General features: G+C 50.8%; 1 protein-coding gene and 1 long non-coding RNA gene across 2 annotated transcripts in view; one reads left to right on the top strand and one right to left on the bottom strand.

The window, feature by feature from the left end:
• Positions 1-1,439: 1,439 nt before the first annotated feature.
• LOC111555657 lies at positions 1,440-18,146 on the bottom strand. Its single transcript, XR_002735586.1, has 2 exons — positions 17,739-18,146; positions 1,440-2,192 (listed from the first exon to the last, which is right to left on the bottom strand). It is a non-coding gene; the product is annotated as an uncharacterized LOC111555657 (long non-coding RNA).
• Positions 18,147-18,301: 155 nt separating this feature from the next.
• The window catches only part of BMP7 (bone morphogenetic protein 7), a 96,903-nt gene continuing 88,408 nt past the window's right edge, over positions 18,302-26,796 (top strand). The window contains exon 1 of the mRNA XM_023231964.2: positions 18,302-19,252. Coding sequence (XP_023087732.1) covers positions 18,835-19,252 — 418 coding nt within the window. The 5' untranslated portion in view covers positions 18,302-18,834. The remainder of the gene's footprint in view (positions 19,253-26,796) is intronic.

Genomic DNA, 26,796 nt, shown 5'->3' with positions numbered 1-26,796 from the left:
CTTCTGGGCTGGATCCTCCACAGCTGGGGGGCCCGTCCTGTGCATCGGAGGGTGTTAAGCAACATCCTTGACCTTCACCCACTAAATGCCAGTAGCATCCCCTTTCCCCAGTTGTGACAGCAAAAATGTCCCTAGACATTGCTCCATGTTCTCTGTGGGGGCAAAATTGCCCCCTGCCGCGAATCACTGCTTTTGTGGGGAACCAGAGCATGTTCTTCAGAGGCAAACTTAAAATCTCACTCAAAAGTGGGGAAACTCCCTCTGAGGGATAAATCACAGCTTTTGTTTCATTTTTCTTTTTTTAGAGACAGGGTCTCGCTCTATTGCCCAGGCTGGAATGCAGTGGCCTGATCATAGCTCACTGCAGCCTCAAACTCCTGGGCTCAAGGGATCCTCCCACCTCAGCCCGAGTAGCTGGGACTACAAACATGTGCCTCCATGCCCGGTTTTTTTTTTTTTTCTAATTTGTTTTGTAAAGAGAGGAGGTTTCACTACATTGCCCAGGCTGACCTCAAACTGCTGGGATCAAGCTATCCTCCCACCTCAGCCTCCCAAAGTGTTGGGATTACAGGCCTGAGCCACCGTGCCCGGCTTGTTTCCTTGTTTCTTTTGTCCCGCTTGCTACGTGGACAGCATCCTTCAGGTGCCACTGGGGGACCCTCAGAGGACTGACACCTGCAGACGTCGGGGCTTAAGAGGGGTGCGGAGCAGGCAGCTACTTGTGCCCTGGCAGCGGTTGTTATCTTTCCATCTGTTTCTTCCCTTCTGTATCCTGGATTCTGCATGAACCAAAGGGCCCCCTGAGGCCTCAAGATGAAAAGTAAAGTGGTCAGAAATGTGCCTCCCTTAATGCTGTTGGAGTTCTTGGGCCGGGGAACACATGTTGTTCCATTTAGTGGATTTGCTCTACCAGCTTCTGGGTGTTCAGCTTTTGGGAACCCCTGTCTCTCCAGGGGATGATGTTACTGTGTGTGTGTCCCTAACACTCTGCAGGCAGTAATTATAGAAATTTGCGGGACGGTCCTCGTCTCGCCGACCCCCTCCCCCTTTTTCCATCTCAGACAACAAATAAAACAACCCAGCTCTCCTTTGCGGCAGGACCACCAGGGCTGAGCAAAGGGCCGCCAGCCCCTCCCCAGGGTCCCTCGCGCTCCCCACTTGGCTCTTTCAAGGGCGTTTCAATGAGCAGCCTTGTTGAGACTTCCACTAGGGCCTGGCCTAGAAGGGACCATTAAAAACAGTTTCATCAGAACAAAAGCGGTTCTGTTCTTATTGTCCCCCTGGCTGCAGTTTGGATGCAGCAGTTGAAAATCTATCTGGACCGAGCAACAAATCTGGACCCAACCAGGCTGTGGAGTTCGCCCTCAGTAGGGATTTCTGGATGGATCCTTGGAGCAGATAATTTACAACTAAAGCAAAACACAAGGAGAAGCTTTTTATTTGGCACAAATGTTTTCTATTAAAAGCCTTCGGAAGCCCCAGTAACTGGAGCTCTCTTCTTACACGAGCTCGAGGTGATTGTATTCCTGCACACAGAGCCCCTTAAAAGAATTCCTGGTTTGAATGCCAGTCTTGTCTGCAGGGAAGAGTGTGGAGCTGCACTAGGAAAGATCGCACGGAGCCCAAAGCATGTGGAAGGGGAGTGTCTTTGGGTTGATTTTAAATGCCTGCCCTGGAAGCTTTGTGGTTGGTGATTTTCTGCTGCTGAGACGCACCAAACAGGCAGGGGCATTTGTGGTGTGGACACAGGGAGAACTGCCCCGGAGAGGAACTGTTGGTCTGTCGTGGGGGATGGAAACTTTTGTGGCTAACTTTCTGGGACATCAGATGAGGTCAGTGCCACCAATTCCACAGAATGGACTGCCTAAAAGAAGTTATTTTAAAATTTTTATTTGTTTTAAAAAAGTTATTTTTAGGTAGGGTGTGGTGGCTCACACTTGTAATCCCAGCACTTGGGGAGACCGAGGCCGATGGATCACCTGAGGTCAGGAATTCGAAACCAACTTGGCCAAGGTGGCAAAACCCCGTTTCTACTAAAAATACCAAAAAATTAGCCAGGTGTGGTGGTGGGCGCCTGTAATCCCAGCTACTTGGAAGGCTGAGACAGGAGAATCGCTTGAACTTGGGTGGTAGAGGTTACAGTGAGCCGAGATCACGCCACTGCACTCCAACCTGCGCGACTTAGGGAGGCTCTATCTCAAAAAAAAAAAAAAAGTTATTGAGAAATTTTTTTCTGTACTGCCAAAGATGAAATTTCGAGAGATGACTAGTTTCAGCAGCTTATTTAGTTTGAACTCTGGAATCCTCATGCAGATTTCCAGAATGGTCATTTTCAAAACTGCCAGCTAGTGTCTGTGTGCAGGGCCTAGCGCAGCTCAGAGCCACTTTCATTCGGGTCATGCATTTGTCAAAATAGAAGAGTTGCAGGAGCCAGTTTTGCTGTTTTGGATTCTCAACTCCAGAAAAAGTGTCCCTGCAAGGCCCTGAGGACGACCCCCAAGTGCAAACAAGAACGAGCCAGAAATCTACAGGCCAACAGGTGTATCACAGCATTTCTGAGAATTCTCTATCAGATGGACATCAGCTATATTGCTTTCCCTGTGCCCAACAACCAGGACATTCCTGGAGACTGCTTTTCTTTCTCCCTTGAGGAATTCAGAAGTGCCCTCCTGAGGAAATGTCAACTGTGAGGCCGACATGAAGAGTGGTACTGGCTGCCAGTCTCTCTCTCTCTCTTTCTTTCTCTTTCCTTCTCTCTTCTCTTTCACATAGTCTCACTCTGTTGCCCAGGCCGGAGTACAGTGGGGGTGATCTCAGCTCATTACAACCTCTGCCTCCCGGGTTCAAGCGATTCTCCTGCCTCAGCCTCCCGAATAGCTGGGATTACAGCCGCCCACCACCACACCTGGCTAATTTTTGTCTTTTTAGTAGAGACAGGATTTCACCATGTTGACCAGGCTGGTCTTGAACTCCCGACTTTAAGTGATCAACCCGTCTCGGCCTCCCCAAGTGTTGGGATTATAGGCGTGAGCCACTGTGCCTGGCCAGTTTGACATTTCTTTTCTCTTTTTTTTTTTTTTTTGAGACAGAGTCTCACTCTGTCACCCAGGCTGGAGTGCAGTGGCAGCAATCTCAGCTTACTGCAAACTCTGCCTCCTGGGTTCACGCCATTCTCCTACCTCAGCCTCCTGAGTCTGAGTAGTTGGAACTACAGGTGCCTGCCACCATGCCTAGCTAATTTTTTTTGTATTTTTAGTAGAGACGGGGTTTCACCATGTTAGCCAGGATGGTCTCAATCTCCTGACCTCATGATCTGCCTGCCTCAGCCTCCCAAAGTGCTGGAATTACAGGCGAGAGCTACCGCACCTGGCTGACATTTCTTTTTTTTTTTTTTGAGACTTGAGTCTCACTCTGTCGCCGGGGCTGGAGTGCAGTGGCACGATCTCAGCTCACTGCAAGCTCCGCCTCCCGGGTTTACGCCATTCTCCTGCCTCAGCCTCCCGAGTAGCTGGGACTACAGGCGCCCGCCACCTCGCCCGGCTAGTTTTTTGTATTTTTTAGTAGAGACGGGGTTTCAACGTGTTAGCCAGGATGGTCTCGATCTCCTGACCTCGTGATCCGCCCGTCTCAGTCTCCCAAAGTGCTGGGATTACAGGCTTGAGCCACTGCGCCCGGGCCTGACATTTCTTAAATTGATTTTGTGTTAGGCACTTTCCGTGGATTATCTCATTGGTTCTTCCCAGCAATCTGAGGGAGACAGATGAAAGAAATAATTTTGCCCATTTTATAGATGAGAAAACAGAGACCCAGAAAGGTTTGGCAAATTGTCCAGGGTCACATGGTGAGCGAATGGCAGATTCTGATTCAGGAGTCCTGGGTGGGCTGAGGTCCTGCTCCTGGTAGTGCTGAAACCCCGTCTCTACTAAATAGACAAAAATTAGCCAGGCGTGGTGGTGGGCGCCTGTAGTCCCAGCTACTTGGGAGGCTGAGGCAGGAGAATTGCTTGAACCGGGAGGTGGAGGTGGCAGTGAGCCAGGATCACACCACTGCACTCCAGCCCTTTCTTTTCTAAAAATAAAAACCAGAAGGCTCCTCCCCAGTGATGTGAGCGGCTCCTTCCCCCTCTGTCCTCAGGGGTCCCTGCTCAGATCCGGGGCTTTTCCTGATCACTATAGCTACAGTGGCATCCTTGTCCCTCTCTGCACCCCTGCCCTGTGTTACTGGGCCCTGTCTAACAGCCCTACTAGGGTAAAAGCCTTGTGTGGAGAAGTTTGGTCCATGTTGTTTGCTACTGTATGCACCACGCTCAGAACAATGTCTGGCACCTGGTAATATTCATTAAATAATTAATGCAAGAGGATAGAATGAACCCCTAGAAGAATCTATTCCAAAAGCAGACAAAAGGAGTTTAAAATTCAAAGTAGGAACAAAGACAGGGGCACAAAAACCAACACACAAGCAAAACCCAGCGGCAAGCCACAGCCGCTCCCTGATTGAGCAGCTATGTCTTGAGTCCCTGCTACCTGCCAAGTGCTGAACCAGGAGGCAGGAGCCTGCGGCAGATGGTCTCATGATGGAGGTGGATGAGAAGTCACGAACCACACTGGACTGAGTTAGGGCTGCAGCTGAAAAGGGGCAGGGGCTCTACGAACTCCTCTATCGATCAAGTGTTCATTGAGCACTGACTGTATGCAGAGTCCCGTGTTAGATACAGAAAGTATAAAACAGTGTATGTGGCATGTCCTCTGGGAGCTCACAAAGCACCCAGTGCTAACGACCTGCAAACCCATGCCAGTGTGGAAATTCAGAGCTGGAAAGGCCATTGTTGGGGGTAAGTGCCTGCTCCCCAGGGCCTCTGTCTGTCTGCGGAGCCCCTGTTCAGCTGGGTGCTTGGCCATCAAGGGGGTTTTTTGATCAAATTTTCTTTTCTTTTCTCTTATCTTCCTCTTTCTCTTTTTTCTTTCCTTTCCTTCCTTTCCTTTTCTTTCATCCTTTCATTCTTTCTTTTTTTTGAGATTTCGTTTTGCTCTTGTTGTCCAGGCTGGAGTGCAATGGCATGATTTCAGCTCACTGCAACCACTGCCTCAAGTGATTCTCCTGCTTCAGCCTCCTGAGTAGCTGGGACTACAGGCACCCACCAAGATGCCCAGCTAGTTTTTCTATTTTCAGTAGAGATGGGGTTTCACCATGTTGGGTAGGCTGGTCTCAAACTCCTGACCTCAGGTGATCCACCCATCTCTGCCTCCCAAAGTGCTGGGATTACAGGTGTGAGCCACTGCACCTAGGCAAATTTGGTTTTCTTTTTACTGACCCAGTGTCCCTTCCTGGGATTCAGGTGACAGCATACCCCTGCTTTGGGGAAATGGTGCCTGCCCTACCATATGGTCTCTGGTGGGGCTGACCCAGTGCCCTGACCTCCACCCTGACTCAGAGGTGAGCAGGTGAGGCTGGGAAATCCAGGTGCTCCCTTCCCCGTTTGCCATTACTGGCGTGCGAGGTGAGCCAAGACCTGGATATCCTCTCCTGGGAGCAAGAGGCTCGCTCTCTCTTCCCAGAGTCACTTGCTGGCCTTGACATGTGGCAATGCAGAGGAAAACCTCTCTGCGGTAGGAAATAATGAAGCCAGCATTCAGAGAGATGCCAAATTGAAAGATGGAGACAGAGAGAAACAGAGCCACGGAGACAGAGGTCACTCCATGAGCCCCTGGGCACACTGTTGATAGGACTTCCCTGTTAGAGACTCCACTCTGAGTTGGGCATTGAGCCGTTTTGAGGTGGGTTTCTGACGCTTGCACATGATAGATCTCTGACTTAATATAACAGCTTGCGAAACACTCTACCCTCTCCTCCCTAATTAAAGACTGAGAATGTCATCCCAGCACTTTGGGAGGCTGAGGCGGGTGGATCACAAGGTCAAGAAATCGAGACCATCCTGGCCAACATGGTGAAAACCTGTCTCTACTAAAAATACAAAAATTAGCTGGGCATAGTGGCGCACGCCTGTAGTCCCAGCTACTTGGGAGGCTGAGGCAGGAGAATCTCTTGAACTCAGGAGGAGGCGGAGCTTGCAGTGAGCCGAGATCCGGCCACTGCCCTCCAGCCTGGCGACAGAGCAAGACTCCGTCTCAAAAAAAAAAAAAAAATTGAGAAGTCCCGCAGTGAAGAAACGTGTTTCCCTTTCTGGAGCCCATCGTTTCTTAAACTTACTTGACAGAAAGCCATTTTCCCTAACAACATGTGCAAACATTTTTACAAACAGGAGAAAAAGAGAGGGTCCTTGATGCAGTGAAACATTGAAGGAGTGGAGGTGGTATTTGCAACACGAAACTCCTCTGGAAATCAGGGCTTCAAAGTGGCTCCTTGAAGCCAGACATAGAGAATTATCTAGATCAAATGTTCCTGTGCTGTTGTAGAACTTAGCTCCTGAGTAAGGAATTTTGTATCTACACGGGGCCATTTTCACAACACGACTTTTTTGAGTCACGTTCTGTTGTTTTATCTATAAAATTTCTGCCTCAGAGACAGGCCTGCTTTTTAAACACAGGGTGGTTTTATCTGCTCAGCCTGTTTATTGCTTCATGCCAAGAAGGCTTTCCGAAGTCACAGATGCCTTGAACCTCTAAGCAAGGGACTCAAAATGTCCACACTGGATTGATTTCTTTTCTCTCCTTAAAACAAATGGAAATAAAAGAACCAAATGTCTGTAAATTGAATTTTCTGGTTGTAATGAGGTGGTTCCCACCCCCAACCCCCAGCAAATTCCTACATGGCATTTGGGGATGAAAGAATATTACCCCATAAAAACAAAATCAGGGCTCCAGTGCCAGAGATGTGGAGGGTTGTAAGGAGCCATGGTTTACAGTGGGGTCCAGGGAAGGGAGGTGGTGGTGGCTTGAGGTGTAGGGTAGCTTCTATGCTTCACTGGAGCCCTAAAGAAAAACCCCTGGACTTGGTATCTAAACAGCAGCCTTAGGAAATGGTCTGGGTCTCAGGTGACCACGATCTTTTGCAAACTCTTTGATGTCTGGGAACATGATGTTTCCTGGCTTTGCAGATGCAGGCAGCTCACTGGGAGCTTGCTGGGAGCAGAGATGGGTGGAGCAGAAGTCTGGCTGAGGAGGGACACTGAGCCTTGGAAGAGGAGAAGAGACCAGGGCCAGCAATGCCCGTGTGTGGAGACTCTGTTCAGGGACAGGGGCCCCAGCTGGAAGTTGGGTCGCAGTTCTTTGGGCTGTGAGAATTGGGCACCAACTCGAGTCACCCCAAGGAATGTGGTGGGATCATAAAGACCCCTGTGGGGAACCATCAGCTCCAGGAAAAGCCGGAGTTAGGAGGGTCTTCTGGAGCCAAGCATCCCAGATGCTCTTGTGGTCACCACAGGGCCTTTGTACCCACCGTTGCCTCTGCCCACAGTCCCCTCCCCCTACTCCTCCTAGGCCTGGCTTTGGAGACCTCCCCTCCTCAGAGAGGCCTTCCCACCCTCTGCTCTCAGCCTCTCACTGGGCTTTCTTTTTCTCCATGGCACTTGTCAGTGACTCCTGCTTCTCGTCCATCTCCCCTAACTAAAATACCTGTGTGAGAAGTCTTGAATATCTTTCCACTGCTACTGTCTCATGGTCTGAAAGAGACTATCACATGGTGGGAAAAATTAATATATATGTGAATGAATCAATGAATGAATAAAATTTCAGGGCTGCTGGGTACAGTTGCTGAGAGTGTGTACTGCACAACTCCGGAGGTCACTGTTGTCAAAGGCAAGAATAGGAATGTTGATGCCAGAGTGCACAGTGTACAACCTACACTACTGGACCCCAGTGGCCTGAGCTCCTTTGTAAGGCAAGCTTGTTCACCACTCATCATGGCCACACTTTCTACCTCTTGACCTGGCCTTACTCCTGTAACCTCGTTTTCTCTGGATTTCCTATTTCAAATACCCAAGGAAGTGAATCTGATAACTCTGGATAGTTGTCTTGCCTGAAGCCATGTCATCGGTCACTCTGGGCAGCTTGGAATAATGGCCTTCACATGACATCTTCTATCCTGGTTATTTCAGGCTGGGGAAGGGGCAAGGTTGCCTGTGGTGGTCACCTATGTGTGCTGCCTGCCTGGACCCATGCAAATACTTCACACACAATGTCTCATTTTATCCCCACAACATCCCCACAACAAGGCAGCACATTTATTTATTTATTTGTTTGTTTGTTTGTTTGTTTGTTTGTTTATTTATTTATATCTGAGATGGAGCTTTGCTCTTGTTGCCTAGGCTAGACTGCAATGGCATGCTGTCAGCTCACTGCAACCTCCTCCTCCAGGATTCAAGTGATTCTCCTGCCTCAGCCTCCCAGGTAGCTGGGATTACAGGCATGCACCACCACAGCCAGCTAATTTTGTATTTTTTATTAGTGGGTTTCACCATGTTGGTCAGGGTGGTCTTGAACTTCTGACCTCAGGTGATCCACCCACCTTGGCCTCCCAAAGTGCTGGGATATAGGCATGAGCCACTGTGACCGGCCAGGCAGCACTATCATTATACCTACTTTACAGGTGAGGAAATGGGCTCAGAGACTGCTATCAGGCTGGCTGAATTAAAACATGGTTCCATTGCTTTCTGGCAGTGGAATTGATTAATCTGAGCCTCAGTTTCCTCATCTGTAAATTGGGCACAAAAGTATCTATTTCAAAAGAGTTGTGAGGATGAAAGACATCGTTGGTACTGATGTCTGTTGGTGTGCTGTCCTTCTCTCCGACTCGGAAGTGCTTGATGCCACTGTCTGCAGTGATGCCACGGGTGGGAGGAGCTTGCATGTGCTCTGAACACTTGACGAAAATGAAAATATTTGTTTTTTAGGGTTTGTGTTCTGAGGCTCAGTTGTCTGGGACACAAGTGCTTGAAGAAGAGGAAAGCTCCCCGGGACGCTTGCACACGTGCTCCGGCAAGGCTGCATCTGACTCTCAAGGCTGTTTTGTCACCTGATCTCCCAGTGACTCTGAGATGTGTGATGAGTCCGGCTCAAGGAGTGGGGAGCTCAGGGGCATGCCCACTGCCACTCAGCAGGTGAGTGACAAGCCCGAGTCAGGCAGTATTCCACACAGAAACCAAGACGTGCTCGCAGAGAGCTCATTCACTCATTCAGCAAATCTTCACCGAGTATCAGCTACATATGGGACACTGTTGTGGGCTCTACTCATGGTAGTGAACAAATCAGACCAAAACACATGCCCACATTTCCATGGCAGGAGAGAGACAATGAACAAATGAACATGTAACTGTTGTATTTCAGGTGGTGGTGGTAAGAGAAAAAGAAAACATGGGTTGCTTCTGATAGACGGGCAAGGGAAAATGTCAATGGTGAAATATTTGAGCAGAGACCCAGAGGAGGTGAAGGAGGTGAATATCAGCATGAGCCTTCCAGGCAAATGGCACAGCAAGTGCAAAGACCCTGAGGCTTTTGCGGAACCAAGGACACAGCTGATGCGTCTTGCTTTATGCATAAAAGCCCTTAGTGTAGAATTGCCAGATAGAATACATGGTGAGAGGTTAAGTTTGCATTTCAGATAAACAAAGGCTCATTGTTAGTATAAGTATGTCCTGTGCAACTTGGGACATATTTATTTAAAAAAAAAAATGAGTCATTGTTTATCTGAAATTCAAATTTAACTGGATATCCTATATTTTTTATTTGCCAAATCTGGCAACTCAACTCAGTGGTTTGTCATCATGTGAGCTATGGAAATAAAAATCTCAGGCTGGCTTTCCAGGGGCAACTGGCTGGGTGAAATAGGGGATCAGAATTGGGTCATCCAGGTTTGAATGCTGGCTTTGTCATTTGTTAGTCATGTTTCTTGGCCAAGTCCTTTGACCCCTGGGCCTCCATATCTTCATCTGTGAAATGGGAGATACTGCATCCAATTTCAGGGTGATTCGAAGACAAGAGCTAATCAGCAAAGCTTGGACATCAGATAGCTGTGTCATTCACGCTCACTCTTATTAGTTGTTGCATCATGTGTAAGATGAGCTCAAATCTGTTAATCTTCCCATAAGATCTTTTCACATGAGTTGGGACTAACCTGTTATATTTAGAGTAATGGTTTACCAACAGGGAGGCAATAAAGATAAAACTTGAAGTAAAAGAAAGAACACAATTTTTTCAATGAGCAGAAACACAGTGAAGGAGGTGAGAGAAGGAAGAAAACAATAGAGATGGAGAGAAGCACGACGTGGGGTGGTGAGGAGTTCCCAGGACCCTGGGAGCCAGGAGCCCAGCCTAATCCTAGCTCTGCCCTGATTCACTGTAAGAGTTTGGGTTCAACAGTTTCTCTCTGGGTGTCAATTTCTCTATCTTCAAGATGAAGGAATTGAACCACATGTCTGCAGGACTTTTGTTGTAATGGACTGGAAACTCAGTACACAATGGCTTAAGCTGAACAGTCCTGGGTGGGGCTGGCTTCAGGGATGGTGGGCTCCAGGGACTCACTGATGCTGTCGGTCTCCTGCCCCCTCTTGTTTTACTGTCCTGTGGCTTCTCTCACAGGGCAGGCTCTCCCTGAAGGGAGGGAAGATGACTGCCAGCAGCAGCCCCTGACCTAGCAACCCCAGTGGGAGGAAAGACCCCTTTTCCTGGTAGTTCCAGCAAAAGTTCTAAAGTTGAATCTCACTGACTTAGATTAGGTGACATGACTGTCACTGAACCTATCGCACGTGCATCTCTGGTTGACCAGGCTGGGTCACGTACCCACTCTGAATTTTAGAGAAGAGGATAGTTCAACCTGAAATACAGGGACTGACAGTGAAGAAGGGACATTTCCACTGAGGAAAACAGAGGAAATCTTGGCCAGGCACAGTGGCTTATGCCTGTAATCCCAGCACTTTGAGAGGCCAAGACAGATGGATTGTTTGAGGCCAGGAGTTCAAGATCAGTCTGGCCAACGTGGTGTAACCCTGTTTCTACTAAAAATACAAAAATTAGCCAGGTGTGGTAGTGCACATAGTAGCTGTAATTCCAGCTACTCAGGGGGCTGAGGAGGGAGAATTGCTTGAACCCAGGAGGCGGAGGTTACAGTGGGCTGAGATTGTGCCACTGCACTCAGCCTGGGGACAGAGGGAGAGTCTGTCTCAACAAAAAAAAAAAAAAAAAAAAAAAAAAAAGCAAGAAAGAAAACAGAGGAAATCTTTGCAGAAGATGGAGAAAAGGCAGGGTCTCAAATTAGGTGGGCTTCCAAAGTGTTTTCTATGAAACCCTGGGAGCAGAGAAAATGGTAGTGAAAAGAAACCAAGCCTGGGGGCTCTGGGCCCCTGCTGGGATCACCTGATAAAAGGCAGGGTGTCCAGTCCGATTTGAACTTCAGATAAACAACGAGTGAATTTCAGTATGAGTATATTTAATACATATACTCCAATATAATGGGATATACTCATACTAAAATTCATTCATTGTTTATCTGAAATTCAAATTGAACTGCACACTCTATATTTTTTTGCTAAATGTGGCAACCCTAGTCCCTCCCCTGCTCTATTTAACCAAAGAAGCTCTGTTTCTATTTTCTGTGTCGAGCCTGTGTGGAAAATTTCCTTGACCAAAAGTTTTAGCTGCTGAACAAAAGAGAAGGCCTGTATCCTTTTAACTGACATGGTTGCCATGCCCTCTCCAGCTCCCCAGTGCTATATCCAGCAGGGCTCCTGGCTGCAGGCAACAGAAACCAGCTTGGGCAGGCTGGTGCAGAAAAGAAGTCCACTAGAGGATCTTGGAGGCTCACAGAACCCCTGGGAAGGCCAGAGAACCAGGCTTGGGGGCTCTGTAGCTGGGACACGGCCCCAGATCACTCTGCAGAATGGTCTGGGCCTGTGCTGATAGCTTCTGGGGTCGGTGCCTCTGACTGACTGAAACTTGGTCACCTGTCAGGGCTCTGGCTGCAAAGCAGGCAAGACAGTGCTTTTCTGGATATTCACCAGATGGGGCATCCTCAACCAGAAGAGAGGGCTCAGATCTAGCTGGGAGGAGGGAGATGCTGAAAAGCAGGAGCAATGAACCCTCACTCCTGCTCTTGCAGGTGGAATTCTGGTTTTTGATGTTTCTGGGGAGAAGGGGAGCTTATCAGATCAGTCACCAGGGGCCAAACGGCAGCGTTTTGCTGGGAAGGGACTCTGGGGAAGGTTAGGGTCAGAGTTTGCCTAAAGGGGCCAACAGTTCCAGCCTTTTCAACCACTGGCTCAGTAGCCCTCAAATCATGAATTCAATGGAGCTGTCTTGAAATGCACCATCCTTAGTGGTCCTTTGGTTTGGGTGGTGGGTTGGGGGAGTCTGGGCACATCCTCCAGACACAGCAGAGCCCTTCATGAGGCCAGGGGCAAACCAGATTCATTGGTTCTGACTGGTAGATGTGTCTTCTTTGGTCTAATGACCAAAACGAGTTCAATTAGTTGCCAATAGATAAACATTGAGAGATGTCACCATTCAAACTCAAGTTTCTAGCTTCTCTGGAAAATTAGAACTATCTGGTGATGTTGGAATCAAATTTCTGATGCCATCCAGAAATATTCCTTGGGCCTCACATTGCATCTCTGTATTTGTGTTACCTGGCTGGTACCCATTGGCTTTTGAGTGCATGACTTCTGCAATAAAGGAGGAATTGAAGAGGGGCTCAGAGGTATGTTCCTCAAACACTGATAGGGCATCTACTGTGTGCAAGGCCTCCATGGGCACTGGGAGGTCCATCCAGGACTAAGACAAACCATGTGTTTTGGTGTACCTGAATGTTTAAGGACTTAGGTCCTGGAATAAGATAGCCAGTGTCAGAATTCTGATTTTACCATTCATTCACCATTGGTGTGGCTTCGGGCGGGTTCTCTCAAGTATTTGAGCCTCAATTTCCTCATCTGTAAAATGGGGATAATAATAATAATAATAAAATAATACAAGGTAGTTGGGAGAAGTAGAGTTAAGCCGGAATCACAGATAATGAAGTTTTAATTTGAAGCCCCAGTTGGTCGGCTGTAATTTCAGAAATCTAGAGCCTCGATCGTCAACATACAGTCTGAAGACCACAGCCTCTGAGCCCCCAGGAGCTGATAAGGAGTGCAGAATCTCAGCCCACTCAGACTGGCTGTGTGGGAATCTGTGTTCCAGCAGACCCCCAGGGGATTCATATGCACAGTTGGGTTGGAGAAGTGTTGCTTTAAGTTAAAACAAGGAAGGAAGGGGCTGCTCCCAGGTCACTAAACGTTCACTGATGCTTAAAGGCCTGTGCTGTGTAGACAGATGTGGCTTTGGATCCTGGCCCCATTACAGATTGGCTGTCTGACTTTGGGCAAGGTGCTCTCTGGACGTTCGATCTCCTTCTCTGCCATCTGAGGAGCAGAACTAGCCTCTCCATGCAGTGAGGGGTTGCAGGTGATGTGGGCTTGGGCAGGGCAGGCTTAGCAGGTGTCCAGCAGAAGCAAGTGCTCCCAACAGGTGACAGGTCGGCCGCTCCCTGTCACGTTTTGGAAGGAGGAAAGGGCTACCTCTAATGCTGAACCAAGGATAGTTAGTGCTCAAAACCATACCAGACTTCCTCCAATCAAGGAAGAAATACAGCCCTGATAATAATAAACAAAACACTGCTTCCCCCTAGCTGGCTTCCAGATCCTAGAAATCCTGCATAGTATCAGCTTTCTCTAGAGTGTGTGTGTCGTCTCTGTTTTCCATTTGGAACTGTGGCCACTGCCATGTGTACTTAAGACTGATGGAAGACATTTAGTCTCTCATTCTGCTGCTTTTAAAGTTGTGCAAAGAAAATCTCAGAGTGGGCAAAAGTGAGGAGTCCAAGCCTCCTCACGTGCAATGAGAGATCTGCATGGGAGACAAAATTTTACCACAGGTGTGCTCTAATAACTTCTTCTGCAGGGTCCACCTCTCTGCACACAAGGATTTTCAAGCCTGTGCACGAGGCGGCTCTTGGCCTTCTATTCCTTGTTGGGGTTGGAGGCCCAGGTCATCTGGCCTTAGTCAGGTGGTGTGGACAGAGAGAGTGGCCCACTGGCTTCCTTGACTGTGCTCCCCGGGGAGCCCCAGGGCCGGCGAACCTCCTCTAGGGCAGATGGATGAAGATGAGGTCCCCACCTCGCTGAACAATGTGTGTGTCAGCAGAATTCTTTTCTTCTTTTTACTGCCTTAGAGAGACATGCTGACTTGGTCAAAATCGCTTCGGCAAGATGTGACTGATGACGGAGGAAATGAAAACTCCTGGCCCAGTACTGGGAGGCCAGCAGGCGAGGGGCACGGACCCTGGGCCGGGGCCGCCTGACACAATAACACCCCTCACAATTCCAGGCCATCTTTCATCCAGGCGAAGGCGGCCCCAGGTGTGGAGCAGACTGGGGCAGATCGGATTACGGTCCTGGAGCCTAGTGCTGGGTGCCCTGGCCAGGGGAGCCACAACTGGGAGTGTGTGGGTGGGGGACTAGCTGCTGGGGAAATGAGATAGGCCCCAGGGAAGTCCCTGGGCCCGGCTGGCCTGCCGTGGGCCTGGGCACAATGTGAGGATTGGAATGCAGTGATGACCCTTTCATCTCTAATGTTCCCTTCTACTTCGCTCTCTCTTTTGCTCTTGCTGTCAGAGTCAGGATACATTTGCTTTTCTCTGCTTGGCCAAAAAGCAGATCATCATGAAAAGTTTTGTTGTTATTTTGTAACTCAGGAGGCTTTTTTGTTACCATATTTTCCTTTTCATCCAGATGGTAACATAATCACATTTATCAAGGGTTTTCTTTGTGTCCCAGGCACTGTGCAAAGCCCTTTCCATGAATTAACTTCTGAAACCTCACAGGTATCCCAGAAGACAGGCGCTATCAGTCCCCCCATTTTACAGATGGGGGAACTGAGGTGTAGAGAGGTTAAGTCCCTTGCCCATGGTGCACAGCTGGAAGAGACAGAGCTGGAGTGTGAATGTGGGTGGGCAGGCTCCAGTGCCCAGGCTACCTCCTCCACACAAGACTTGACCTTGGCAATCTCAAAGCCTTTTCTGGTGGTGGCCTCAGCTCCCAAACTGGCATCGGATGCACTCCCAGATGGATATTTCTTGCTTGCTGGTTTTCTTTCATTCATTCATTCATTCGGCATTCACTGAGGGGCTGGTGCAGTCTTGGGGATGCCTCTGGGGGAGGAAACAGGGAAAAGAAAGACCCCCCTCCCCCAGCATGGATCACAGGAAAGATAAGGCTAAATGGGGGTTTGTGGGAGTTCAGAGGAAACCTTATCTCTTGAGGTCTTGGATGTGAAGGGCATGTTGTCTCTTCCTCTTGCATGAGAAAAGATGGCATCTCAGAGGAAGGGTTTCTGGGGAGAGGGATCTGGGAGATGCCTTAGCTTGGCGCCTGCACTGGCGCCTGCATGGTCAGCCCTCAGTCAACTGGTCTCTTTAGGTGTTGGCTGTGCTTATTACTATTCATTCAACAGGTACTAATTGAGCACCTGCTGTGTGCCAGGCTCAGAATAGGCTCAGGTGAGATGCACAAAGAAGGGTAAACTAGAATCCTTGCTTAGACACTGACAGATCAGTTGTTTCATATGTAAATTGTAGCACTGAGACCTGCTGCCCCTGCCCCCAGCCTCACCTGCTTGTGAAGATCCCTCCAAAAGATTTGAGAGTAGATAAAAAGCAGAGACTACTGCTGAAGGGTAGGGCTGCTTTGGCTCCTTGTTATTTCAGACTTTGGAAGAAAGTGACCTCCTTTCTCTCTGCTGGCACTGGAGGTGGCATAGCCTGCCCCTGGCAAGCCAGCGCTGGAGGGTGTGTGCAGGGCTGGGGACTGAGCCTGGTTTCTGTTCCCTTCTCTTTAGGGCTCAAGCACTTGCTGTTCCTCCACCTGGGATGCCTTTCCCTGGAAAAGCCTGTCTCTTTCTTGTCTTTCAGAACTCAGGTCAGTGGCATCTCCTCCAAAAACTCCCCTCCCCACCCTCCATCACCTCACCCTGTTTATCTGCCCCTCCCTCCCCCTGCCCCCCCACCGACTGCCTGTCAGTTATCACAGGCTGAAGTGACCCAGGTTCTCCAGTTACACACTCTCAGATGGATCCTGGATGACTGACACTACTGCAATTTCCCCAGTGGCCCTGGGGTAGGATTCCTGCACGCCACGATGCCCAGCTTTCCTTCTCCCTCCTGCATGTCCTCCTCTGCCTGGCTTCTGAATTGTTTCCAGAGAGAGTGATGGACAAGACCTGCCTCTTCTCCAGTCTCTGACTCTTATTTGAGGCCCTTGCTTTGCTTCCCTGGCCTGGAGGCCGTGGCTCCTTGATGGAGTCCGCCATGTGGGTTTGCTCATGGCTGTGTCTTCCTGCCCAGCATTGTGCTTGGCCCCAGGACTGGCCACATAATATCTGGGTCAGGTGCAAAATTAATATGGGGCAGGGGGGACTTTGTTCATAGGTGATTTAGAACTGCATATGGTGACCCCAGAGTAGGAAACCAAGTGTGGGGCCCTTGAGAGCTGGGGGGCCCTGTACGATTGTCCAGGTTGCAGGCCCCACAGCTCCCCACCTGATATCCTGTGCTCCATGCTTGTCTGTTGAAGGAAGGAGTGAATGGATGAAGATAGGTGGTGGGGGTGGTTTGAGGGCCTTGCCTGGTGGGTGGGCAGAGGCCTCTCCCTGGCATGGGGGCTCAGGACCTGTTCCATCTCACAGCCTGGTGCCTATGTATAAATGGCCAGGACCTGCAGGCTGGCATGGGGGCTCAGAACCTGTTCCACCTCACTCTTGGGGCCTATGTATAAATGGCCAGGACCTGCAGGCTGGCATGGGGGCTCGGAACCTGTTCCATCTCACAGCCTGGGGCCTGTGTGTAAATGGCCAGGACCTGCAGGCTGGTAGTTTTCTGCTCCTTGCCTGGCCTCTGGCCTCCCCTTTCTCTACCCACGTGGCTCCTCAGGCTGCTATCTAGTTCAAAAGCCCCCAAGGGAGACCCAGAGGACCACTTGGCCTAACTACTTCTGCTCCAGAAAACTGTTGAAGACCATAATTCTCTTCCCCAGCTCTCCTGCTCCAGGAAGGACAGCCCCAAAGTGAGGCTTAGCCAGAGCCCCTCCCAGACAACCCCCCTGCCCCGGCCCGCTTTCCTAACCTCAGCCCTTCCCAGTTCATCCCAAAGCCCCTCTGGGGATCCTCTCTCACCCAGCCCCAGCAGGGGAAGGAGACAGGATGGACTTTTACCCCGCTGCCCTCACTGAGTGGTCTGGGGACTCCCTGTGACAGCGCGCATGTCTCGGTATTGATTGAGGGATGAATAGATGAGGAGAGGCAGGAGAGGAGGCTGATGGGGAGGTCTCAGGCACAGACCCTTGGAGGGGAAGAGGATGCGAAGACCAGCGGCTGGCTCCCCAGGCACTGCCACGGGGAGGGCTGATGGGAAGCCCTAGTGGTGGGGCTGGGGTGTCTGGTCTCAGGCTGAGGGGTGGCTGGAAAGATACAGGGCCCCTTAGAGGAGAAGGTGGGAAGAACCCCCCAGCTCACACGAAGTTCACTTATTCACTCAACAAATTGTGATTGCGCAGCCACAGTGGCTACCAGGCGCTGGGTTCAAGGCACTGCGGGCACCAGAGCTGCGGAGAAGATCGCTGGTCCCGGCCCCAGTGCGCTGGGCGTCTAGCGGGGATAAGAAGGCAATAAAGAAGGCACGGAGTAACTCAAACAGCAATTCCAGACAGCAAGAGAAATTACAGGAAAGAAAACATGTGCGTGGGGGTGAGGCGAGGAAACAACCTCAGCTTGGCAGGTCTTGGAGGTCTCTGGGAGAAAGCAGGGTCTGATGGGGGGCGGGAGGTGGGGAGCGGGGAGCGGTCCAGGCGGAGGAAATGGCGAGCGCAGAGACAAGCTGGCAAGCGGTTCAGAGAGGCGCGGAGGGGTCAGCGTGGCTGGCTTAAAAGGAGACGGGGACTGAGGGGCAAGACCGCCTCAAGGGTCACCGCTTCCAGGAAGCCTTCTATTTCCGCACCACCTCCGCCCTCCCCCAACTTTTCCCACCGCGGCCCGCAGCCCACCGGTCCCGCTCGGGCCGCCTTCCTGGTCCGGACCGCGAGTGCCAAGAGGGCAGGGCCGGCTCGGATTCCTCCAGCCGCATCCCTGCGACGTCCCGCCAGGCTCTAGGCACCCCGTGGGCACTCAGTAAACATTTGTCGAGCGCTCTAGAGGGAATGAATGAACCCATTGGGCACAGCTGGGGGGAGGGCGGGGCCGAGGGCAGGTGGGAGGCCGCCGGCGCGGGAGGGGCCCCTTGAAGCCCGTCCTCCTCCTCCTCCTCCTCCGCCCAGGCCCCAGCGTGTACCACTCTGGCGCTCCCGAGGCGGCCTCTTGTGCGATCCAGGGCGCGCAAGGCTGGGAGAGCGCCCCGGGGCCCCTGCTCTCCACGCCAGAGGTTGGAAGAGGGTGGGTCGCCGCCGCCTGAGGGCGAGAGCGCCAGAGGAGCGGGAAGAAGGAGCGCTCGCCCGCCCGCCTGCCTCCTCGCTGCCTCCTCGGCACTGGCTCTCTGGACTCCTAGGCTTGCTGGCTGCTCCTCCCACCCGCGCCCGCCTCCTCACTCGCCTCTTCGTTCGCCGGGGCTGCTTTCCAAGCCCGGCGGTGCGCCCGGGCGAGTGCGGGGCAAGGGGCCCGGGGCCAGCACCCAGCAGGGGGCGGGGGTCCGGGCAGAGCGCGGCAGGCCGGGGAGGGGCCATGTCTGGCGCGGGCGCAGCGGGGCCCGTCTGCAGCAAGTGACCGAGCGGCGCGAACGGCCGCCTGCCCCTTCTGCCACCTGGGGCGGTGCGGAACCGGAGCCCGAAGCCCGGAGCCCGGAGCCCGGGTCGCGCGTAGAGCCGGCGCGATGCACGTGCGCTCGCTGCGCGCTGCGGCGCCGCACAGCTTCGTGGCGCTCTGGGCACCCCTGTTCCTGCTGCGCTCCGCCCTGGCCGACTTCAGCCTGGACAACGAGGTGCACTCGAGCTTCATCCATCGGCGCCTCCGCAGCCAGGAGCGGCGGGAGATGCAGCGCGAGATCCTCTCCATTTTGGGCTTGCCCCACCGCCCGCGCCCGCACCTCCAGGGCAAGCACAACTCGGCGCCTATGTTCATGCTGGACCTGTACAACGCCATGGCGGTGGAGGAGGGCGGCGGGCCCGGAGGCCAGGGCTTCTCCTACCCCTACAAGGCCGTCTTCAGCACCCAGGGCCCCCCTCTGGCCAGCTTGCAAGATAGCCATTTCCTCACCGACGCCGACATGGTCATGAGCTTCGTCAACCTCGGTGAGTAAGGGCACTCGGGGGTATGCGTCTCTGTTCGGGGGCACTTTGAGACCGGGAGGGAGGGAGCCGCTTCTTCTATACAGCCCGCCCAGCTTTCTGCTCCTGGTTGAAATCGCAGTGCCTGCCCGAGGGTCTCCCACCCACGGCCCTATGGCTCCCAAGCTGTGTGCGCCTCCGGGTCTGGCGCAATGGGCTCGGTGGGCCTGTGGGGGTTACTGGGAAGGAAGGATCCACCGAAGTCCCCTCCATGTTACGCCGCCGGCCGCATCTCTGGGCTGGAGGCGCCGGCCGTTCAAAGCGCGGGGCTTGGTCATGTGAGCTGTTCCGGGCCGGCGCGGCTCGCGCTACCTGGATGTAAAGGGCCCTTCCCGGCGAGGCTGCCTTCCCGCCTTTCCTGGGCCCCTCTCAGCCCTGCCTGGTCCTGGCATCGCGGCCGTCGCACTCCCTTACCCGCCCTGACAAGCCCTACCTGTCCCCTAGTGGTGCGCCCGCCTTAGCGTACCGCGCGCTCCGAACGCCTTGGGGCCCCTCTCCGGGCCTCCGGATGCCCCATTCTCTCTTGGTTGAAGCTGGGGAGCTTGCTAGTTTGCTTTCTTTTCTTTATTTTTTCTTTCTTTTCTTTTCTTTTTTCTTTTTCTTTTTTTTTTTTTGAGACGGAGTTTCGCTCTTCTTGTCCAGGCTGCAGTGCAGTGGCGCAATCCCTGCTCACCGCAACCTCTGCCTCCCGGGTTCAAGCGATTCTCGTGCCTCAGCCTCCCGAGTAGCTGGGATTACAGGCATGCGCCACCACGCCTGGCTAATTTTGTATTTTTAGTAGAGACTGTGTTTCTCCATGTTGGTCAGGCTGGTCTCGAACTCCCGATCTCAGGTGATCCTCCTGCCTCAACTTCCCAAAGTGCTGGGAATACAGGCGTGAGCCACTGTGCCCTGCCGCTAGTTTTCTATTTTAAATATTTAGTGGTAGGTCTCGGGCTGGCAGAATCCATTTTCAGCATTTATCACGTGTGGCGCGCAAACCACAGGTTTTGGCGATTGGGTTGCGCGGGATCTCTGAGCTGACTCCGCGGGGGCGACTGGGGGTCCCAGTTTACGACTGGAGCCGCGACGACCCCGAGGACGCGAGCCTGGGGCTGCGGCGAGGGCCGGGGAGCTCCCCCTGCGTCTGCGCGCACTCATTCTCCAGACTTGCTCAAACTACCCCCCCCCCCGCCCCCGGCAGCGCACTGCGGGACTGATGATCAAATATTTGGTTTCCGAGATAACACGCCCCGATAGCGCTGTTTCCTGAGCGCTTTCATTCTACTTGTGTAACTTGCTGCGAAAACCCGAACCAAGTCAAGACAGCAAACTCACGCCCACGGGCGCTGTGTCAACATGGAAATAATGATACTGAAGCCCCACGCTGGGCACCTGGGGCGTGGACTGGGGGCGCGGGGAAGCGCAGATCCGCCTTCCTGCTTCCCCCTCCTGATAAGGTCCCTGGAGTTCCCGGGGAGGCCATTGTCTGTACTTAATAACCAAATCCAGCTAGTGAGCCAGGCTTCAGCGAGCAAGGGGTGGGAGTTTTAGATGCCAAAATACCTTTAAGAAAGTTTAAATTATACTAAGCAGCCAGTTAAGAAGGAAGCAGCAATATATGACCTGATTTAGAACCATCTCCAAGATGCATGAGGTGGAAAGAAGCAAGGTGCAGGTGAGTGGCCTGCATGTATGCTTTTGTATATCATGGTGTCCTCCTGGAGGAAGACACCAGGAACTGGAGAGAGATTTTACTGGAGGGCTAGAGAGGTGGGGGCACAGCTGGGGCTTGGGGAGTGGGAGCTGGGGTCTGATTTTTCATTGTCTGCACTTATGTATTGGTGATTTTTTTAAAAAAAACAATGTGTATTTATTAACTATACCAAAAACTAAAGGAAAATTCCAAATACATACACATAAATAATGAACGCAGAGTTCTGTCGCCCTCCTGAAGCCTGGGGTTAGCCAGGGCCCTTTCTCTGCTGGGGGATTTATGGCATCTTCCGTTCTGTTGGGTACCCCGGACTCCCACTGAAGGTGCAGGTCCCAGCGGCTGCCTTCAGAGCCTGGCTGGAGTCATTAAAAAGGTATTTGTAATCTCCGGCTTCTGTAGAAGGCCCTGCAAACCAAGAGCAAAAAAGCCGCTGCTGCTTATGGGCCGGCGGTGTGGACTAGGCCTCAGGGGCTCCCTGTCCCCCAGAGAAAGACGAGGTTGCTCGGAGGGTGCCTCTGGGAACTTTGGTGCTGGCTATTTGCTTCCCCCATGGCGGCAGGAGCAAGCTGGGACTTGTTTGGGAAGGCCACAGCTGGGTGGTTTTCCTCCTCTGGCTGTACACACACCTTTCAATCCATTTCTTTCATCTTGAAAGGACAAAGACCGGCTTGTCTGAGCCTCTTAATCAGCCAGGCTGGCTTTGGGCTTTGTGGGACCCTGACTTTCTCAGGTCTAGCTTTCTGGGACATCACTCCAAATTAGATGGCAGAGTGGCTTTTAACAGAGCGCACTGACCTTGTTTTCTTTCTCTCTCTGTCCCTAAACTCGAGGTCATTAGTTAGGTGAAGACCTGGGCTGCAGTTTGGCGAGACGCTTCCTGTAGATGCTTCTAATGTTGGCCTTTAATTTCTGCTAAGCAGCAGCACAGGAATAAATTGCCTGTCCCTTCAGTTCTGTTGTAGCCTGGAATTTCTCCATAGGAGGGACTTGGGGGTGGCAGTAGGGTTGAAGAGGGTTGGGGGGAGGTGTAGCAGACTTGTCTGGCCACTGAGTTTGCTGAGAAAGAACACTGCTATACTGTTTTTCCTTGGATTGCAAATCATGTTGATCTGTAGTATTCAGTTTTCTAAAGGTAAGTTTATTCTCGCAATTTACCGAAGAGTGAGAAAGTATCACTAGCACATATCAAACTATTCCTTATTATTATGGTGGGATTTTGTCGGGGGGTGGGGCATGGGTGAGGATCTTGGCAGCCTCTGTTGCCCCTTCCCCCTGCACTGCATAGCTCTGCTGTCTTGCAGGCAGGCGGCCTGCGTACGCTGGGGGACCCCTGCCTGAATTCTGAAGGCTTTTGCAGACCTGGTGCGTTTATTCTTCCTTCTGTCTCCCGCCAAACTGGTTTTTGTTCCTGTAAGTTGTTCTTGGAATTCAACTTTTTTGCCAGGCTGAGCGGGATCTAAACTAGAGGGAAAACTAGAGGGGAATTTACGACAAAACCAGGTGGTGGGAATGAGGACTAAAGGCTGCACCTTATGACAAAGCCCAGCCTGTACCATAAAGCCCCAGGCAATGTGAGCTGAGCTGCCTGAGTGAGACTCCCATCTTCCCAGCCTGGGCCCCTTAAGTTCAATGGCAAGATTTGTAAACTGGTTTGGATTAACAACCCCAACTCCTCTGTGTAGACTTAATTTTGGAATTCAAAACAGCTACCCTCTCTTAAATAATCCCCAGGCAATGGCGATTCTGCCCACTGAATCTAGCCGTAGCCCGTTACCGTTCCTTCTTTGGGAAGACGCAGCAGCTGTGTTAGGGATCTTCTAAAGTAGCCGGCTGGCACTAGGGCAGTGGAAGTCATCATGTTTATCTCTGGTCCAGGTAATGAAGGCATGAAATTTGTGTAATCTTTGACGCTAAATTGAAAAGAAGAGAAAGTTGGAAACCTATCATTATTGGAGTCAGCCTATAAAAGTGGCTTTTGTTAATGTAGCTGAAGAGTAGGGAGAAGGCCGTGCAGTTTGATTTTTGCTTTTATGCCATCTGGCTGTCCTTTTTGTTGACAAGTGTTTGGCATTAAGACCTCTCCCATTGCCCCTCAAGAGCAGTCCCTACCACTGTAGAGTATTAGAAAAAGATTCTGTTACAGTTTAAAAATTTCCTTTAGGGAGTGCTTCGCAAAGGGGAGCGTGGACTGCAGGCATTTGCAGCTGTAACCTGGCTTGTGTTAAAATTTGGAAGGGGCTGTTCCACATTCCAGCACTCGGAGCGCCGGCCCTCACTGGTGAGCAGCCAAAGGTTAATATAGATGTCACACAGCTCCCCCCTCTTTCTTTCTTTCTGCAGAGCGCCTTTGCTATAGGAGTGCACCAACAGCTGTGTTTTTCGTAACCCTTTCAAAATCACTTCTTTTAAACCTCATTTTCCTGCTTATATAAATCAAAGATTTTCCTCCACTTTTCCCAAGCATGTATGTGACCCAGCTTTGAACTTTTTTCATCTTCTATGTATTTTCCTTCTGGAATCAAGGCAGGGTAAGGCTGAAACCTGGATGCCAGCCTGGGTGGCTGTTTTTGGTTTTGGTTCCAGGGTTGTCATTCGGTAGTGGAGCGGTCCCCATGGAAGGGGTAACAGAGATGGCCCACTTGCAAATCAGTTTCAGGGGGATGACTCTCTGAATGCACAGAGAGAAGAAACTGCTTTTGAGATGCAGCCCCCTCAAGCTACAGTTTGGGGCTTTACCATGGCGTGGTAGGCTATCAAGCCTTGGCCGAGATAAACACAGCTGGTGCACAATCCCCTGAATGTGCCCTGAATCACACCGGCATGCCTGTGATGTGAGTGAATATCACATGTCCGCTGAACTCAGAGACAAATGATGACTTCATTCCAGGGAGAGTCCCATCTAAGTTGATTGATCACTCCTATCGCTTTTAATATCTCCCCCTCATTTGGTAAGGTCATATTTGGCCCATTGCAAGAATCAGCATGTCCTAAGTCTCCCCCGTCTCCACCCTTCCCCGTCTGCCCATCCGTGTAACCGGCTGAATATTTTGAATGGGGAGCCCTTTGCACCATGCTTCTGGCCACATGAATTCTTTCACGCTCACTCTTCAGGCTTAGCTGGGGGGCTGTCGGCACACTGTTTTCTTGGCAAGCCACTGCAAGGCTTCACCTTAATGCACTCTGACACTGTCACCGGGGTTAGGGCACAGGCGGGGATGTGTGGGACCTGTCATGTTATCGTCAGAAGGAATGTGCGGATTAGCCTTTACAGCATAGTGGTGGGAGAGCACTGCAGCTGTGTACACTTATTATAAAAGATTTAAGTCCCACTGGTAAAATCAATATATTGAATTGCACAACCCTCTGCTTTTAATTAGTTTAAATCAAATGCGCCGGTGCCATTTTGCCTCCTCTCACCTTCATGGGGTGAGGAAATACCAATATTTACATAGAAACTGTTAATTTGTGGTGAAAATGATAACACATTTAGCTTTACACACTCAAATTGCTCCAGCCTGATGGATCCCAGATCAACGTGGAGTTGAGCTGAGGAGATGACGTCACCAGGAGCGGGGAGGAGACAACCGTGATGTCTGTTGCCTGGACCCTGGATTCCAGATGCAGGTGGACATGTGTGTAGAGGCAGTGCCTGGGGAGGCTGGTCCTTCAGAGAAGTGAGCTGGTTCTTTCTATTGCAGATCAGAAACAGTGAAATTTACCCACATCATCTAAAATCCTTTCTTGGAAGCATTCTTACAAAATTGCGAAGGGGGCACTTGCTCTTGGGTCATTTTGAGCCTGTTCTCCCAGTATGCAAGGGTCATTTGCACTGGGCAGCTCAAGGCACGGTGCTATATTTATTCCAGAGCTTCACATGCTTTTCTTTCCAATCCCTGAAACAGTTTATAGAGGAAGGGGGGTTTGTTCACTGCAAATGATCCCATGTATGACCGCGGCTATTATGTGAGCCGTTTGGTATTAGCTGTGTGTTCAAGCTGGGATTGAATTTTCGCAGCAAATGGCATCTGACAAATAATATTTGACAAAAAAAATGTGACTTGGTATTTCTTAATATGGAACAGATAGGTCATTTAAGCTTCCCCAGCAAAAAAAATTGCTCAAACCCGAACTGAAACAGCAATGCCAGGGAATACCAGGGCGGCTGCTGTGTGTTTTTCCCTCTCCAAAGTGGAGTGTTTATGATTTGGGGGGATATTAGAGTGCATGAAGTTTGACACTTACTTATGCGAAACTCAGGCTAGCGTGTGCGGTACTGCCTTTTCAACATTTGTGTCGGAAGGCATGGTGGGGAGCCGCGCAAAGCCTGTGCTGATCCGCGTGGAGTGGATTGAATTAATGACAACTCCGAGAGCACCAGCTTTAGGGTAATTGCTTTATTGTTTTGGAGCCAGGGTGCTTATAATCCGGTTCCTGTGCAAACATGTTGAACGTGTGTTAATGCATTTCCAAACCAGAGCCTCTCACACAACCCTGCTTTTCATTAATTGATGTCGGTAGCATGGTACAGTATTTCAAAGGGCTGGCCAAGTATAAACTGTGTTTCCAATTTCCTTCCTTTCCTGTGTTTGGAATGCCAATGTTAATTTGTTCCCATGCAGGAGCGGGGGCTGCCAACCGCGGCTTTCTATAAAGGGCTTCACAGTGAAGGCTTCCAGCCCTCGCTGATGCTTGGGGCTGCCTGGCCAAGTCTCCTGACACTTTGCAGCTAATTCTGGGTGATATATGGAGTGAGGGGTTGGGGGCTTCACTGCCGTGTAACGGAAGTTCTTGGTGACAGCCGTGGGTGTGACTTGGCAAGGGAGGTTGGAACGGCATCCACAGTGATTCTCTTTAGACACAGCCTAAACCCATGTGTCTGTTTCCATGATGACTGCATATTAGCTGTGTGACCTTGGGCAAGTTACTTAACATCTCTGCATTTGTGTCCTCGTTTTATAAAGGCTGCAATAGAATCTCTTCCTCAACACATTCTGAAGAAACAGAAATCATATCACTCATGTGCAGAGGCCATCACCTAGTAGGTGTACAACAAATGGTAGCTCTTGTTTTTACTGCTTTGGCCAGATGAAGATTTACGTTGGTATAGTAGTCCAAATTTCAGTTTTTAACTACTTACTCTTAAAATACTGAGATTAAACTGCCCATGTTGTTTTAAATGTCAACAAAATGATCTCCAGAGTGTGAATATGCGCGCGCCTCCCTCTTTCAGAGATCACTGGAATTTGAATGAACGCACCAAACTTATTTGAGGATGAATAGAGTCTAAGACTGAATCTTTCCCCCAATTTTAGCATCTATGGTTATTTAATGATTTTACTACTTGGGAAACTGGAACTCAGTGAGAGGGTGTACTGGAACTCTCTGTACTGCCTTTGCAACTTTGAATTAAAAATTAATTTCAACATAAAATGCTTAATTTAAAAAATCACATTACTGAAGTATTTCTTCTCACTCCTTTCTGGAAGACGGTCAAAGTACAAATTGTCTTTCCCTTCAAGGGAGTGACAAGCCCAAAGCATTCATTAACAGAACTGCACAACTTCCCCACTTTTTATTGGAGCAGGTGCAAGGCTGCCCAAGGCTCCCGCAGCTGGGGTTAGGCTGCAACAACAAAGCCCTGTGTGAATTCAGCGTGTTTAGAAGCCTCTGGAGACCAGAGGACGAAAGAGAATGTCTCCAGGGCCAGATACCGAGGGGTGGCATTTCTCACTCAAGACTTTCCGTAAATTCCCTTCAGCTCTTTCTATACTGTTTGGAAAATCCGACTTACCAAGTATTAGGTTTCCCTGCA

Source organism: Piliocolobus tephrosceles, chromosome 20 (assembly GCF_002776525.5).
Source record: "Piliocolobus tephrosceles isolate RC106 chromosome 20, ASM277652v3, whole genome shotgun sequence".
Classification (NCBI taxonomy): Eukaryota; Metazoa; Chordata; class Mammalia; order Primates; family Cercopithecidae; genus Piliocolobus; species Piliocolobus tephrosceles.
This window is presented reverse-complemented; position numbering and strand designations above follow the sequence as displayed.